Consider the following 17,405-nt stretch of genomic DNA (forward strand, 5'->3'; position numbering starts at 1 on the left):
TTGATATTTAGATGATTTTGCACCGAAAGCTGCCTAGCAATGATACAACTTGTTTGTCCACAGGATCCTGTCACCATTTTATACCTTGAAGCCCCAACTTCCACTACAACTGTGCGTGCCCGTATAATTCCCGTAATTTAGGCAAAAAAATGAAGAGCGAACTGAATTGAGCCAGGAGAACGGAGTCTAAAAAGACACGGAGCTAAAATGATTCGGGATGTCGCCCCGTCAAACCTTGAGGCATTATAGTCTCATACCGATGACTTGAGGCACAGACGTCAAAATTGTCCAGGTGACTGCGGGGTAGGCGGTTGCTTGATATTCTTCACAAATCCTGCCGAATCTAGTTCAGGCACTGGTGGCTTGAAGCTGCAACCTGCATAAGTTCATGGAAACCCCGTGACGCTTCTGGAATAGATCGGCGACATCTCTTTGATGCGACATTACAAATGTTGATTCTATGAAGAACAGCTTCTCTCTGCGGATAGATTGGCCATTTCGTATATGGCATTTGCTAAAACAAATGTGGTTACTCAAAGACGGGTCTGGGAGGAGCACAGAATTCACGACTAGATCATATCTACACAAATATAAGACATCAAATTTGAAATACTGGCAATCTCCACTCTAAACATCTGGCCCTAATATTCAAGACAAAAAAGAAATACCCAATACAAGGCCTAGAGCGAACAAGATCCTCAATTATATTCGAAGAGGGCTCAGTCTCACTGTTTGCTTGGCATCTCAACTGGGCTACCCACAACGGCATCTTCCTACCAAGCACCAAAAGGCTCAAGGTATTGCTTCATATTTGTAGCCTGTAGCCGATGGTATTTGAGTCCTGGGTGGTAATTGTTCCACCAAATACAGCTTATCCCGTCATCATTAATGCACGTGGAATCTGGGTACCCGTACTCCTCAGGATAATCCAAGATGTTGGTCATAAAGGACCAAGTGTCATAGACAACAGTTTTTACCTAGAGACTATCAGTTACTCCCCTGTCAGATACAGATGAGAAGAGACTTACATCACTATGCTTCCGTCTGAAACGCTCCACCATTGTATCGAGTCCGTCATTGTAGGCAGTCACCCACGCCGCATGTGCCTCCGACGCCTGTGCACCCTCTGCCAGAATGAATGGGCTCCGACTAGTTGGCGGCGCATTCAAGAACAGGAACTTGCGTCCACCATCAGCATAAATCTCCTGAACAAGAGACTCGTACTGGGCCATGAGTTTGGGAACGAGGACGCTGGCGTCATAGTTCGCATAAGCCCGGCCGATACTGGAAGTCAATAATCAGCAAAATCCACAAAGTTTATTCGGCGATGACGGTACTCGTTGATTCCAATCCAGAACCCGAACACTGTATTACCAGTCCTCCACGGCGCAACATGGGGCTTCTTGCCATAGATCGAGTGGAAAGACGCAACCTGCGTCGTCATGTCTTCGACTGTAGCATTTATAATGCGGTTATCAATAGTAGCACCGCCAATAGCAAGATTGTAGCTTAAGACGAGCGAACAATTGTCTTCAGTCGTCAGGTCTCCTACCCAGTTGACACCTCCACCTGTAGTCCCGGTTCCTGGATTCTTTGAGCATTTGGCTCTTCCAATGAGTATGCCTTGGACTGACCTAAATTAGGATTCCCCATTGGGTTCGAAGAAGACGGCTGTGTACCAGAGATATTGAAAGAAGTCATGGTATACGAATCCCCGCTAATAAGGCCAGAGGTCAGTGATCAGTCCTATCAGGCAGTTTCACCCCAGGTTGCGAGATCCCGTACAAGGTGAAGAAGTAAGCAGCCGAAGACTGATGTGCCAAGGGTATGGCAGCAACCGTAGCCATACCAACGAGGTAAAGAAGTTGGTGCTTCATACTGAATGTGTTCTATTAATGTCGATTGTTCGATACTCTCATGTCTCGAGACATTCAAAGGATCAAGAAAGTTGTTGTGCTATTTGGAGAATTATATTAATAGCGCTACATTTGGAATGTGAAGCCAAAGTATCTTGTGACAGACGAACCCCTGATTTTCCCCGCTTCGGGACCCTTGTTGTTTAAGATGGGATGTCGCGCCGGTTTTCTTTTGCGTATTCAATTTAGCCGTTGGCCATGCAGGGAAGATCCACTGATGCGGAGTCGACCCTTGATTCTTTCGGTGATCTATTTCGTTCTGGTAACCCCTTTTCGCAATGAGTTATAGCTGACTATGCAACGTGATGATGTCCACTCATGTGCATACTATTTATGCGGGGAAAGGTGCCTTATCCCTTTTGAACACGGCGCTAAGGACTGGCAGAGTGAGGGCATTTGGTTTCGTGCAGGTTTGTAGAGATTGTGAACAAATACTTTCCACTTCTTTCAGCAAGGTCGGGTAATGCAGCAAGTCTATAGTCTTTCTTTTGTACCGCGACTATTCTACTAACTTAGTCTAAAGCGCCGCCTCCTGTGTTCTATGTACAATCGAGCGGCACATCGTCATCATGCAGTTCAAATCCCTACAGCTTGATCTGAAACATTTCCATACCGACTCCACCGACTAGCAACGTTCCTTCATTTTCGGAAGTCTTAATCAGTGCTAAGGATGATAGATCAGCGACGGCGCTGTATCGATCTAGCAAGAAATTCAGCCGGATTGCCTGCGCATCATGTTGCGTAGGATCCACAATGATGGACCAGATCTTGACTCGGTGGTCATTGCTAGAGGAGGCGAAAGTAATTGTTGTGAATTCATGATCGGATCCAGTAGCACGGGAGGTTTGTCGACGGAGAACTTTGAGTGTGGTTGTTGCGGCTGTATGAGCGTCTGGTATCGATACTGTAATCACCTGCGCGCTTCCATCGGTATCCGTCTTCAAGAGGGACACAGAGATGGAGTTGTCATCGCCTCCAGCTACAATCACGGTGGTGGTTTCAGAGATTGAAATCAGCTCAATTGCTTTGATGCTGTTGGAATGAATTTGGTATCGACTCTCACACGAAATCTCTTCGGGTGAGATAGCCGAGCTTCCGAGAGACGGGTTTGCGACCACGATAGATGAAGACACGGTGTAAAATGGTTCGAGGGTTGTGGTCAAGTCCCAAAGAGTAAAGAATCCATCTGTCGCGGCGGTTATGAGGCTCACTGAGGAATCTTTCACCCAGAAATGACCTTGTGTCAAACAATTGGTCATGTATGTTCCTCTAGCCAGAAGTGTGAACTTGGCATTGGATGGAGAGAAGTTGAATATCTGGGGTTGTTAATTTTCCTTAATCAATCAGCTTGAGGGAATCTACTGACCTTGAACGTGGAGTTGGAAAGTGTCAAGCATAGGAGAAACTCTTGCCCGGCTCCAGAATCTCTAACTTCCACCATATCGAAACTGGTTACTCGAAGCTCCGAATTCGGGTCATCTTTCGGGCTAGCAGCCAAAAGTATCGTCGCAAGACCGAATGATGGGACAAATTTGATTTTCCAAACGAAGAATTCCTCAAAGCCAGAGCTTGTGAACAAATACTGGCCATCTTTCGACAGACTGACTTGCTGAATACCCGTTCTGTGTGTGTCCAATGTGCGCAGACATTCGAAGGATCCCCAAGGGCTTGCACTGGCCGGGCTGGATAGCGCGAAGATGCGCACTGTAGTATCTTCCGATCCAGTAACGAAGAGTGATCGCCTGCCTTGGATTGAATCGACGCTATCCATCGACTTAATCTCCCGTCCATGATTTCCAGCTCGGAGGCACCGGTTGAGATCTGTACGAATGCGGCGAGTGTACATATCGTGGCCATCTTTCCAAAGAAGCACAGCCTCATTATCTATTGTAGCCTTCGGGTTAAAGGCCCAGCCTCTCCGAGCACCACCCGAGGGAATGGAGATGATGTCCTTTTGCTTGGACTCATTGCGAAGAACAAATGATTGTGATCGAAATCCGTAGATCATCAGGTCACCACTTGCTTCATCGAAGTACGCACCTCCGATATTACCTGCGAGGCCAGAATATGACCTATGCACTGCCTCGAAAGAGATGGAGCCGACATCACTGGGGTACAGTTCGAGGAGACAGAAGAAACCATCGCGTCCACACGTTAAAACATATTCAGGGTTGCTAGAACTGAATTCTTCCGTCGATGGAACCACTTGGATGTGGTTTGTAGCATCACGGCCATGAACACGTCGATCTTCTATCAGAGGCTGGGAGTTCATTCCAAGATCCGAGACTCGATAAACAGCTAAACCACCAAGCTTAGACCCGATCATTAGATACTGGCCATCACATATCAAGGATGCAGCAGAAACCGCAAATGGCGCTTGTGGTAAACTGAAAGTAACGACCTCAGTCTTCGGGCACTCGTCATCTAATCCCGTGGTTGACACCAATGTTGCGGTATTGTCCATTGGATAATAAGCAAGGAAGGAAATAGCGTCCGGTTGCGAAGTTTCAAGCGCAATGAGCCCGATGGGTCTTCCGCCAATATCCACAAGACGGGAGAGTGATTTAGAGTCATGGCGGTACAATTGGAAGGAGCCTTGGCCGCTCCCAATCAATGCAAGTCGCTTTTGCGGAAATCCAGCGATCAAAAAGAATGTACGGGGGTCTTTTGCGGTACACAATGTCTCCCAGGTGATATTCGCATTCTCCCCGGCACCGATATGCCCAAGTTGAAGCTCTGCGCTCGCTGAGCAGGCAACAAAGCAGTCTGGTGAAACAAAGCCAAAGGCTTTTGTTCCAATCTTTGAAGGGCGGCCTTTTGTAGACCCATCAATATGACCCGATGGTGCAATATCGGTGGCGCAGGTCTCTTTGACTATGAAGTTGTTCAAGGCACCATCAGCACCACCTGAGTAAACGGCAGTCTCTTCGCCTCGGCTGCAAAGATCCAGAGACCATAGATTTTTCCCAGAATGAAGAAGACTTGAAGAAGTCTCGCGTAAATCGTATTTCGTTGCGCCAGCAGAATCCGACTTCCAGGTCAGATCCCAAACGGCACAAGTGGCATCCTCGCTTCGAGACACCAAGCCCATCTTATTGGGCTGGTCTTCTCTGAGAGGCCGGAAATTTACGCTCCAAATCCGAGAAATGTGCCCAAAGGCTTTCGAAACACATGATTCAGCTGTTAGGCCAGGATCCCCCTGAGTAGCTCCAAACCCAGTGCCTCGAAGCTCGAAGCCATCCGTAGAGTATGCAGAAGGGTCCTGAGGTGATTTGTTTTCGCAGTCCGAGATGTCCCATATCCGGATGGTCCGGTCATCACTGCAGCTTGCCAAAAGTCGACCAGACTTTCCACCATTCAAAGATGTAAGTTTGGGCGAGATGCGTACGCCGAAAATTGACCCGTCGTGACCAGTAAAGTAGTGGTGAATCGACCCAACTGCATTTAACTTCGATGGCCCATTTGCTTTGATGAAGCAGGACCAAACGATGATTTCTCCGAAAACCGTGCCTGCGGCAATCAGGATGTGAGAGGCAGAGAGCGCAATGAGATCCACAGCGTACAAGATGCACTTGACGCTCGTTGCCAGTTGATAGATGCTGACTTTCAAGCGATATTTTGACTGCACAGCCGGTGAGAGCTTCAAGCTCAACAACGCATTGTTTGCCGTGACCAGATACGCTGTGTCTGGCTGGTCAAGGACAGCAGCACATCCGCTCATAATCCAGTCTGGAGCTTGGAATTCGGCACTGGATATGCACAATGTGACGGCATTGTCGGAGCCTAACTTGAGATCAACGGCACGCACGGATTTCCCGCCCCATACTATAATTTGAGTAGTGTCTTTCGCGTCCTCATGTTTTCGTTCAGGAAGGATGATGAATCCATGCACATTGTTCCGTCTGAAAATTTGGACCTGTGCAGCCACATTCCCGGTTCGGTCCTCGACTACTCTTAAAAATGGACCTTGGCCTTGAAAGATGAAGCTACCATCGTTCCAGTCAAATGTTTTCAATGCTGATATGGGAAGACAAGCATCCACAAGCTGCGATTTTGGTCAGCGGGGTATTTCGATGAACGGGGAATTCAACACCGGCACAAACCTCAAGTGACGGTAGCATGGCCCTTTGTTTTCCCATGCATTGAGAAGCGACACCTTCCTCGTCAGGTAAGTTAATTGCAGCGTCTACCTCGAATCTCTTCGAGATATCAAAATTGCTCTTTCCTTCTCCATTATGCTTATTAAGCAAGAAGATTCCGCTCTAGTCCCAAAGTGGTAATCATAGATCAGGTGACTTTATATATAAACGTGGAGCGATGTCATCGGCGTGCTCACTACCAAGGCACGACCTGATGATCAAATTCGCTCGAGTGACACCTCACTCTGCATCGCCATGGGCGTCACCGGGCTCTGGACAGTGGTTCAGCCCTGCGCTCGGCCGATCAAACTCGAAACCCTCAACAAGAAACGCTTAGCTGTCGACGCGTCTATCTGGATCTATCAATTCCTCAAAGCAGTGCGCGACAAGGAGGGAAACGCACTGCGCAACTCTCATGTCGTGGGATTCTTCCGTCGGATATGTAAGCTGCTTTATTTCGGCATCCGCCCTGTTTTCGTCTTCGACGGAGGCGCCCCGGTTCTCAAACGACAGACGATCGCAGGTCGCAAGAAGAGACGCGAGGGCCGAAGAGAAGATGCTACACGGACGGCGGGGAAGCTGCTTGCGGTGCAAATGCAACGAAGTGCCGAAGAAGAAGCTGAACAGCGCCGTCGAAATCGGGACCGCATTCAGGAAACGGAGGAGGCTGTTCCCGATGCGCCTCTGTACGCGGATGAGACTCTCATGACTGAGCAGGAGAAGCAAAAAACACGCAAATTCAAGAAGAAGGACGCTTATCATCTACCAAACTTGGATGTTTCGTTGGAACAGATGGGAGCTCCGAATGATCCACGAATTATGTCTCAAGACGAACTAGAAGAATACGCACGGCAGTTCCACCAAGGACAAGATATCAACCTCTACGATTTTTCCAAGATTGACTTTGACAGTCCTTTCTTTCTCAGTCTACCCGCATCTGATCGATACAACATCTTGAATGCCGCGAGACTCAGAAGTCGTATGAGGATGGGTTATTCCCAGGAACAGTTGGATATTATGTTCCCAAATCGTATGGACTTTTCAAGGTTTCAAATCGAGCGGGTTAAAGAGCGAAATGACTTGACGCAACGACTAATGAACATCAACGGCATGAATGGAGAAGAGGCATTTTACAACTCCGGTCAACGAATCGCTGGCGAGCGTGGCAGGGAATATGTCCTCGTCCAAGATAGTGAGCATGCAGGTGGCTGGGTGCTGGGTGTTGTTGGGAACAAGAATGAAGGGTATGAGGACAAACCTATTGACGTGGATACATACGGTTTGCCAGAAGCCTTGTCTGGATCGGAAGCGTCGGACGACGAGGAGTTCGAAGACGTTCCGATCGAAGGGCTTAACAGGCTGCCCAAACTTCCATTTCTGAAAGAGGGTGTTTTCGACCAGTCTCTTCATCAAGAGCAAGAAGATGCGGACATTCAAAGGGCACTCTTTAAGTCTCACCAAAATAGACGAGACTCTATTGGAAGTGCTGATGACGACGAACTTTTCGTCCGAGATGAAAATACCACCGAAGACTTCTTCAATGACGATGGAGATGACGATCTTGAAAGAGCGATTGCTCTCTCCATGCAACCGAACGAAGCACCCGACGAAGATTTGCCTGATATCAGCATTAATCGAGCAACAGACACGACAACACCCCTTGGGCCCATGGAAGACCTTTCCGAAAGCGATGACGACGGAATGGACTTTTCAGCTGCGATCGCACAGACAAAAGTCTCAAAGAAGCCGCAAGCTGCCAATCCATTCAGTGGCCCTCTTCCCTTCGAACCCATCACTCTCAACAAGTCGACTAAACCTGCCCCGCCTGCTGAGGTTGATGAAGATGCTGGAGGTTTCATAAAGGAGCCTACCAAAAAGAAGAAGACCGATCCGCTTCCACCGTGGTTTGTTGGCGAGCGACTGAATCAGGAATTCATTGTAGATAGGCCTTCCGACGATCGGGATGATGCGACGGAGCATGATCGTGTGGTTTTCTCTAACCGTCGATCGCCGGATATTATTGATATCGATAAAGTGCCAGACACAAAAGAGGTTGTTGATCTAGACGAGCTAGAGGAAAAAGAAACGGAGGCCAAGGCTCCTATTGAAATCATTCCGGACGTGGAAGAGACGAAACCCAAATCTCCAGAGGTTGAGGCTTTGGAGGAGCCAGTGGGAAAGAAATCTCCCACTGAGGAACTTCCTACTAAATCTACATCCGAGAAGGAAGAAGAGCCCGAGGCTCAGTCACGGCCTCCCCAGGCCGAGTCTTCGCCTGAACCTGAGTTCGAGGACGTGGGCCAGGCACCAGCTCCCGGTCTGGAGACTACGGTCGTTGCTGATCAGCACAAGCCTAACCTTAACCAGACGGAAGAGGCCAACGTTCCGAAACAGCCTTTCCACGTTGAGCCCTCTCCCGAGCCAGACTTTGAAGATGTTTTGGCTCAACCGCCAACGCAAGCTCCGGAAATCATAGTGATCTCTGACCAACACCCCAAGCCGCAAGTCGAGCTCACCCGGCCTGATCAATTTGTCGAAGACGATGTTGATTTCAGCGACCCTGAAGATGAAGACCTGATGCAACAGCTTGCTGCTGAAAGCGAAGAACACGTCCGCTTCGCGCAGACCCTGAATTCGGCAGCACCTATCCAGGATGCCTTTGACTACGAACAAGAGTTGAAGCAGCTCCGAAATCAGCAGCGCAAAGATCGACGTGATGCTGACGAGGTGACTCAGATCATGATCAATGAGTGCCAGCAGCTGCTTACACTCTTCGGATTGCCCTATGTTACTGCGCCCATGGAAGCCGAAGCGCAATGCGCCGAGCTCGTCTCATTGGGTCTTGTGGATGGCATTGTCACGGATGATAGCGATATTTTCCTCTTTGGAGGCACCCGGGTCTACAAGAACATGTTCAATCAGAGCAAGTTCGTGGAATGCTACCTGACGTCCGACTTTGAGAAGGAGTACGCCCTCCACCGGCGCAAGCTCATCAGCTTTGCGCATCTCCTGGGTAGCGATTACACAGAAGGCATCCCGGGAGTCGGACCCGTGACCGCGCTGGAGATCATCACTGAGTTCTCGAGTCTAGAAGAGTTTCGTGACTGGTGGGGGGATCTCCAAATGGGCGTGAATAAGCCCGATGATCCCCACCAAGCCTTTCGGAAGAAATTCCGGAAGAAGGCTTCGAAGATCTTCCTCGCTCCTTCCTTCCCTGATACTCGAGTCGACGAGGCTTATCTCGAGCCCGAGGTCGACTCCGACCCGTCACAGTTCCAATGGGGTATACCCGATCTCAACGGACTGCGACACTTCCTCATGGCGACGATCGGCTGGAGTCAGGAACGTACCGATGAGATCCTGGTACCTGTCATTCGCGATATGAATCGACGGGAGCAGGAAGGCACGCAGTCGAACATCACGCAGTTCATGCAGGGACCCCAGGGCGCGGGAGCCTTTGCGCCCCGAGTCCGAGGCAGTGGACCGAGTCGCATGGAGCAGGCGTTCAACCGACTGCAGCAGCAAGCCCAAGGGGCAGATCGGTCGGGCGAAGCCGAGGAAGGTTCGGGATCGAGGGGGAAACGAGGGGCATCGAAAGGCAGTGCCAAGGGCCCGAACAAGAAACGCAAGACATGACCCGGGTCTCGAAACACGAAAACCCAGGGGCTTGGTTCTGGGGTACTATCTTTACTGTACCTAGATTAAATCTCCATCAATGATAGTCGATGATATTCCATGATCAACCGTTCCCGAGACATCTAGCGTACCAAATCACTGAGCTCCCCACCGATCCGTTCTGACCTTTCTCCCCCACTGCCGATCGTCAATGACTCTAACTGCAGGTACAATTTCTACTTCTTTCTCATTTTGTAATGTAACTCTAGGAACTCATGACGGTGTATAGTTTTGGAGAACCAATAGTGGCTGACGCCATGACATCAATGTCCCTAGGCCGATGACGTCAGCGATCGTGAGAGCGCGATGCAACAACCCCCGAAATCGACGCTATTGGATCGGCCTTGTTCAATACTCAATTAAGCAGGAATTAAGGAGACACTAGTACTGGTCAAGAGCGAGGCGCAGCAGATCCGCAGTTGTCCGGACTCAGATTCAGGCTCAGGCTCAGGCTCATTAATGGGTTCGTTTGGGTTTTGGTTGCTAGGGGAGGTTTGATATCCTTAGCTTTCACCTCGTTACCGCCGAAACGGGTTAAGTGTCCAAATTGACGACGTCACGAAAGTTTTCTCTTTTCGTTTCTATAACTTCCGAGCCTTGAACTTGGTCTTGGACATATCCGGTTGCAGAGTTCCGTCGTATCCCGTGAAGAAAGAAAAAATCCTCAGAGTAAGTAACGTACTCCTGACTGGTGAAGCTGCCCCCCCCTCTTTTTAGCTCACGTCACTACTGCGCAAGGCACCTTTCTTTTTCCCTGGCTCCTTTTCCTGACTCCTGCAAGGTACCTTTCAATTCGATATCTACGTCTACATCTACCCTCCCCTCCCTCTCTCTTCTTTACTCATTACTCAACACCCGCTATGCATCGCACCTATTCTATGCGCCAGTCGCGCGCCCCGACCGCCGCGCAGATTGAGAGCCCCCCGCCCCCATTGTCCACAACAAAGTCCAACCGCTGGCTAGGAAAGGGTGGCATCGGTAAGTGCTGAGTGTTGAATGTTGAGGTCTGGTCTGAGTTGTGACCCGCTTGGGCTCCTCGTTCGACTCGGATGCCTGATCGGGTATCCGCTTCCGCCCGGACAAAGCTACGGGATTGCGAACTCGACCACCACCACTGGCGAAAGAACAATCGCTAATCAATTGCTCAGGACATGCCTTCCGTAAAAATGCCGCAGGTGCCTTCGGCCCCGATCTCGCGCGCAAGCTGTCGCAGCTCGTCAAGATGGAGAAGAACGTCATGCGCAGCATGGAGCTCGTCGCCCGAGAGCGCATGGAGGTCGCTGTATGTCGAATACCCGATCGCCCCAGTTCAAACGCATTGAATCGAGTCGGAAAAGCTAACGGGGTGTTTTTGTAGCAACAATTGTCCCTGTGGGGTGAGGCCTGCGACGAGGACGTGTCGGATGTCACGGATAAGCTCGGCGTCCTGATCTACGAGATCGGTGAGCTGGAAGACCAATTCGTCGACCGCTACGACCAGTATCGCGTGACCATCAAGAGCATCCGTAACATCGAAGCTTCCGTGCAGCCCAGCCGAGACCGTAAGACCCAGACCCCAACCTCAACCACGATCTCGATTCCGGGCCATTGACTAACCCCCCAACCAGGCAAGCAAAAGATCACCGACGAGATCGCCAAGCTCAAGTACAAGGACCCCCAATCCCCGCGCATCGTTGTTCTCGAGCAGGAGCTTGTCCGCGCCGAGGCCGAGTCCCTGGTCGCCGAAGCGCAGCTCTCCAACATCACCCGCGAGAAGGTCAAGGCCGCGTTCCAGTACCAGTTCGACGCGCTGCGCGAGCACTGTGAAAAGGTCGCCATCATCGCCGGGTACGGTAAGCATCTGATCGACCTGATCGATGACACGCCCGTGACCCCTGGCGAGACCCGCCACGCATACGACGGCTACGACGCCAGCAAGGCCATCATCCAAGACTGCGAGGATGCGCTCAGCAACTGGGTGACCTCCAAGGCAGTCGTCAAGTCCGGTCTCTCCACGCGCTCGCGCACCCTGTCCCAGCGCCGCAGCAACGCGATCAAGAACCGCGACGGCGTCGACCTCTCCGGCCAGGACCAGCCCCTAGAGGGAGACCAGGATTCGTGGCTGCCCGCCGATCAGCACCCCAACTACGACGATGACGAGGAAGGGATCCTTGAAGGCGAGGCGCGTGGCCGTGAAGAGGAGCGTGAGCCCATGGGCGTATAAGCCCACTCACTAGTCACGAATCTGACGGCTCCGTTGTTGTTGTTTTTTTCTTACTTGAAGCTGTCTGGGGTGAAGACTACCATCTCCCAACTCCCCGGCAGACTTCCCCACGCTCATTATACGCGTCACAGCTGCGTCTATGGCGCGATCGGTACATGCAGAAATACCCCCAGATGTCGACATCGGTACTTTCCGGCACTCATCGGTCACGCAATGGTCCCTGTTGAACCCATGCGCTTTTTACCAATTCACATGCTCGAATGTCGTGATACAGTACCCGTGGGTCGTGCTCGTGGCACCCCGGTTTCTTTGTATGGTCGAGGTGGGTCTCGAGAGTACCTTGATTCACCATCACCAACCGAAGCACAGGGATTACGAACATGGCCAGGAACACAGACACGGGCTTCTTCTGGTTTGGACTGTATGGTGGAATTTTTTTTTATCATTCTGTGTCTTAATGTAATACCATCTTGTTTTGGGATTTTGGTTCTTATTTTTTTCTTTTGGTTCTTTTGTCTTTCTGATTGTGGGGTTTTTATCTTGTGGCCCGGTGATGGATAGGATAGTTGGGCACGGTAATTTACTAGGTGTTAATGAAGTTTGATCTAAGTATCCAGTGTTCAGGTCAGTAGAATGTAGCAAAGGGTATACATAGAGCGTAAAGCATGAATGCAGGCTAAGAATAGACTTGTCTAGGAACGCAGTATTCAACACTTCATTGAACAGCCGACGGAAACTACGAGCATCAAGATAAAGATAAGCTTGGAAAGTGAAACTCAGGACTCAATTGTAGCCCAAGCAAGCAAGGTCTGTTATGTATAATGCAAGCAAATCCAACCCGTATCACAGCAACCAGAATTCCCGTAGCAAGAAGCAAGATAGCGTAGAAGAGAGCCATCCATAACAAAATCCTCAAGTGCACATACAACACCACACTTCAACACATCTAGTGTCGATCCCGACCCTGCACTAGGGAACGAGAACAATAACCACATGCAGAATGCACCAAAAGAACAGCACGAAAGCAGATAGGATGGGGAGAAATATCGAGAACCTGGGCAAGGACATGATATAACGCCCAGGATGAGGCAGAGGGTGTATAGACAGGGAAGGCAAATCCAAGAACGGAGGCGAGGAAGATAACGTCCGGGTCCGACGGGAGTTTAGACCATCCCTAAGAATCGCAGAAGCCACAATCGGAAGGAAGGTCCGAGGTGAAGAATGAGAATTGGAGAGAAAGGTCGTGACATCGTCATGGAGCGATTCCATCCTCCAGCTAGTTTTCCTATTATGGAATATAAAGAAGACGAGCCATTGAAAGGATGGAACACTCCGAGCATAAAAGAAAAACAAGATTGAAGAAAACACCGAGGAGCGGACAGATCCCGCTAAAAGGGAGATGATACATGAACGCAAAGCAAAGCAAAGGTTAAGCAAGAACTTTGATTTCAGCCCTTACTCATCAGTGCCGACGCCCTTCTTTTTGGGCTGGATATGTTTCTGGCCATGACGACCGGAGCCAGCCTTTGACTCGAGCGCCGAGGCATCTTTAGGTGGAGCTGCCACGCGAGCTGGAGTAGCATCATGCTTTTCGGTAAGGAGATTCTTCAACCAGCGATTCTCCATCTCAAGCTGAGCCACGCGAGCCTCAAGAGAAGCGTTCTTCTCGGTAGTCTCGCGGACGGTGCGCTCGAGGACTTGCTCGCGTTGCTTCTTCTTCATGCGAAAGCGAGCACTGGCAGCCGTGTTCCGGCGCCGGCGGTCTTCTTCGGCCGCAACATGGACACCTTCCTCCTGACCCAGAGCCGCAGCGATGCGGTCCCCAGGGATGGAAGTGGAGTACTTGGTGTTGCCCATCTGGCCATTTGGCGGAGAGATGGATGAGGAGACATCTGAAGGCGTTAGAGCCCCCGGCGCGTGACCGAGCTCATCGGGCGCGAATGGAACAGGCGGGTAGATAGAGTGAGCCGAGTAGGGCATCATATGGTCCGGGACCGAGTAATTGATTGATTTGTCTCCCGTAGGTACTGTTGGATGGAGTAAGCGATCGATTCGGAGGGAGGTAGAGGAATTCATCGTGAACGGAGGATGAGGAAGACGGGGAAGACAGAGATGGGAGGATGGAAGGATATTCGCAACCCCATGAGAGGCGGCGAATGCTCGACCATTTGCAAAGTCGGGGAAAAAGGGTTCACAGAATGAGGGGGAGGTGTGCACAGAACAGGGTATGCCATGCCATCTGCGTGCGGGATTGCGTGCTCGCTATGGAAATTGGTGATCTCATCCCACAATGAGATTGATCATCGGCCAAGCGTGGCCGGACATGTGCAGTATGAGCTCTAAACCCAAAAATAGGAGAGCCCGAGGGAACATGATGGGCATTTGGTGATGTGGTGATGTGGTGATTTGGTGATTTGCAAGGGTTGAAAACTGAACTGGCATAAAATAACGCATATGCATGAAAAACAAAACCAAAAAAAGGAATACGGGATTTCCCAGAGGCGAATGCAAATGCAAATGCAACTCAGGTCCCCAGGATTCACAGCCAAGGCTCCAGCAATCAAAAAAAACACGAACCACAAGCGGCGATGGCGCAAGAAATGCAACATCTGGCAAAAGAGTCAAAGCTTCACGTACCGTGATAGGGATATCCCCGGAGATCCAGAGAAGCGCGATCACTATCTATACTGTCGTAGGAGCTGACTGAGAGGCCGCCCATTCCCTCGGTCTGATCATACTCCATGTTCACGTTGGTAAACGGGACCAGCCCGGTATCAGCGTCGAACGAAAAATGACGGTTCCTGGCAGCAGCAGCCGGGTCGGTGCGAGACAGCAAGAAGTTGAAGTTTTCGAGCTTGTCGAACGCCTCCGGAGGGCGCGAGGCTTGTTCCTCCGACATGATGTGAAGATGTGTAGAAAGAAAGGAATGAAAAGACGACTGGGGGGGTCCAAAGTTCAGAAGCTGCGTTTAGGGCTCCTCCAGGGAGAGGGGCGGCCAGGTAAGATTTGTGTAAGGTGGAAAGTGGGCAGACTTCTTAGACCAAATGGTTTTTCTTTTTTTTTTTTTTTTTTTTTTTTTACCACGGTAAACCCCAGATCGGAGTAGAGGAGGTGGGTGGAGGGTGACGATCTCGGAAACAAGCAAATAAGTGGCACTAGGAGGATATCGTGGACGTTTCGGCCGCGATGGCCTTTTACAGAAAGTACACGGAGGCGCGGTGGAAGCGCATAAGGAGCCACGAGCCACGTACGCGAATCAGAAGCACAAAGAGACGTCAGAAAAGGGGGCGGATTGGACCGAGGGAATAATAGAGAGGGGGGGGGGGTGGTGAATGAGGGAAAGAGGCCAGCCTCAGCCAGGAGATCGCCCTAGTCGATGATCTGATAGAATGGAGAAATGTCGTGATCGCGACTTCTGGTTCGTCCGTCGGCCCATCCAGGGGTCACGCTTTCACCGCCGAGATGATGTGAAATACTCTGGGATCATGCTATAGTCCCCGAGGTATTGGACCGGATTCGACCGGTGTACAGGGGGACCAAAAGACGTTTATAGATCCCCAGATTTCGTGAATTAGGCGCGAATGTCCTACAGATCAAACACAAAATAGGGGGCTCTTCAAGGCATCTCCGCTCGGACGGTCTGTCTGGGCCGCGGATGCCCCCACTTGTTGATGACGCGGACTGAATTGTTACGAGATTTCGGCGTAACAAGGGTGCTTGGCAGTACTTTCCATTCTACAGTACATACCAAAGCCACTCCGGTGGGATCGTCACTCCGATGACATTGTTTCAGAGGTTATGCTCCGCTCTTTGCGCGATGATGCTAGCGGCATCCTCTACACTCGTCCCTCGTCGTCGCTGCTCGACGCGTTCTTGTCCTAAGATCGTATCCTCCGCCACCGCCCGGTAGACCTCGGCGATCCCGCCATAGACACTGGCCCCGACTCCATCCCATCCGCCCTCGGAATCGAACGTTTCGCCGATGCCACGCATCTCGTCCACCCATCGATATGCCTTGGGACTCATGCCAATGACGCCGGCACGGGCCAGTGACGCCGTATGTGGAGAGTAAGCGTCAAGATGCTCCAGCAACTCTGGAAGAAGCGATTCCCGCTCAGCCGTCGAGAAGGACAGGATCGACAGCGCGGTGAGGCCCTTGGTCAATGCTGCGAAAGACATCTTGAGCGTAGAGGCCGCGCCAACCTTCGGCGACACAAGTTTCATGTTCAGCGTACTGGTCAGGCCATCAAACGTGGGGGGAAGATCCACCGCGCCCGACAGCACTATGCTGGGTTTCTTCCACGTCCCGTCCGCGAGCTGCTTCGGAGGGCCCCCAATGATGCCGCCGTCGAGGAAGTGGCTTCCGGCTTGCGGTTCGGAGGTTGACGTGGCTGGCGCAAAGAGTGCCGCCATTTCCTCGGCCAATCGGGCCGGCTTTGCATTGAGGTCGAGGTAAAAGAGATCGCTCCGGTTCGGCCGATGGTTGACATCCTCTAGCTCCTGCCGTCTGCTTGCTGTATCGGGCTCATTGCGGGCCCCCGCAATACGTTCCGCTGTTGCGAGGGCATTTCGGGGAGGTACAATGGATAAAATGTAGTCCGCCTGGACCACAAGCTCTTGGTCGGAAGGTAGCGCCTCGATGCCAGCCGCGTGGATTCGTGCCTGGGTATGTTCACTTTTGGCCTCTGTTAGCCGGCCCTGTTGTAGTTGTAAAAAGTACCCTTTTCACCTTCTCCCCTCTGCGACGGTAACCACCCGATAACCGTGGGCCTTGAGCAGTTTCGCCATGCCCAAGCCCATGTCTCCGATAGAGACGATTCCGACGGTAGTAGCACGCATGTTCAATGTCAACAGTAAAGTCTGGAGTCGTGGGTCCGGGGAAAAATTACATCTTTACAGCAAGATCTAAGGCATTATCTCCGTGCGGGGGATTAATTTGTCAGCTGGTGACGTGGAGATGTTATCTGTTTAAGCTTAGATATGCTTGAATATCTTTTAGTCTGTGCTACTGGCCCCGTGCTCGGTCGTATGGCATTATCCAGTCGTGTCTAGGGTCTATAGTATATATTGAGTGACAAATAATATGCACAAAAGATGCAATTTATGCAATTCCCACAATCCAGATGTCTTACCTAGGCATAATCTTGTCAGCAATGTCAAAATTAGCAGTCATGAACATGCTCATCGCAACCCGATAAGACAATAGGAAATTTTGGAATACTTTGATATAGCAATGTGACGACAACCAAAATTCAGAGTTCATCGCCCAGCAAAAAGCGCCGGGATTCGGATGTGCCGAGTTGCCGACGTCAACCACCACCCACCTCAAATGCTGCATGTTCTTTGCCTTTGAAAATCCACGCCTTTTTCACCTTTATTGCGTTGTGACGTGTTGATATTCCGGCGCTAAGATCTGTTTCCCCATAGACGGTGACAGGCAGGAAAAAGGTCTTGGCATGAACAGGCGCGGAT

General features: G+C 50.8%; 6 protein-coding genes across 6 annotated transcripts; 2 read left to right on the plus strand and 4 right to left on the minus strand.

Annotated features, from left to right (window-relative positions):
• Nucleotides 1-773: 773 nt before the first annotated feature.
• N7443_010049 (SGNH/GDSL hydrolase family protein) lies at nt 774-1,877 on the minus strand (the record flags this gene model as incomplete). Its single annotated transcript, XM_056890105.1, has 5 exons — nt 774-977; nt 1,029-1,284; nt 1,338-1,584; nt 1,635-1,717; nt 1,786-1,877. 5 exons carry the CDS (start codon nt 1,875-1,877, stop codon nt 774-776), a joined length of 882 nt encoding a protein of 293 aa, XP_056736596.1.
• A 623-nt stretch (nt 1,878-2,500) lies between these two features.
• On the minus strand, nt 2,501-6,037 carry N7443_010050 (tRNA (34-2'-O)-methyltransferase regulator RTT10; the record flags this gene model as incomplete). The annotated part of the gene is made up of 3 exons (XM_056890106.1): nt 2,501-3,232; nt 3,283-5,961; nt 6,020-6,037. The coding sequence occupies 3 exons, from the start codon at nt 6,035-6,037 to the stop codon at nt 2,501-2,503; spliced, it is 3,429 nt and encodes a 1,142-aa protein (XP_056736597.1).
• Nucleotides 6,038-6,310: 273 nt separating this feature from the next.
• Nucleotides 6,311-9,691, plus strand: N7443_010051 (ssDNA endodeoxyribonuclease RAD2; the record flags this gene model as incomplete). Its single annotated transcript, XM_056890107.1, has 1 exon — nt 6,311-9,691. One exon carries the CDS (start codon nt 6,311-6,313, stop codon nt 9,689-9,691), a length of 3,381 nt encoding a protein of 1,126 aa, XP_056736598.1.
• An 899-nt stretch (nt 9,692-10,590) lies between these two features.
• Nucleotides 10,591-11,933, plus strand: N7443_010052 (Eisosome component PIL1/LSP1 family protein; the record flags this gene model as incomplete). The annotated part of the gene is made up of 4 exons (XM_056890108.1): nt 10,591-10,708; nt 10,879-11,012; nt 11,088-11,271; nt 11,338-11,933. The coding sequence occupies 4 exons, from the start codon at nt 10,591-10,593 to the stop codon at nt 11,931-11,933; spliced, it is 1,032 nt and encodes a 343-aa protein (XP_056736599.1).
• A 1,455-nt stretch (nt 11,934-13,388) lies between these two features.
• Nucleotides 13,389-14,832, minus strand: N7443_010053 (bZIP transcription factor; the record flags this gene model as incomplete). Its single annotated transcript, XM_056890109.1, has 2 exons — nt 13,389-13,960; nt 14,571-14,832. The coding sequence occupies 2 exons, from the start codon at nt 14,830-14,832 to the stop codon at nt 13,389-13,391; spliced, it is 834 nt and encodes a 277-aa protein (XP_056736600.1).
• Nucleotides 14,833-15,722: 890 nt separating this feature from the next.
• On the minus strand, nt 15,723-16,772 carry N7443_010054 (BCL5p; the record flags this gene model as incomplete). The annotated part of the gene is made up of 2 exons (XM_056890110.1): nt 15,723-16,608; nt 16,663-16,772. The coding sequence occupies 2 exons, from the start codon at nt 16,770-16,772 to the stop codon at nt 15,723-15,725; spliced, it is 996 nt and encodes a 331-aa protein (XP_056736601.1).
• Between the last annotated feature and the right edge of the window lie 633 nt (nt 16,773-17,405).

This window comes from Penicillium atrosanguineum (genome assembly GCF_028827265.1).
Source record: "Penicillium atrosanguineum strain IBT 20685 chromosome Unknown utg000008l_segment0_segment0, whole genome shotgun sequence".
Lineage (NCBI taxonomy): Eukaryota > Fungi > Ascomycota > Eurotiomycetes > Eurotiales > Aspergillaceae > Penicillium > Penicillium atrosanguineum.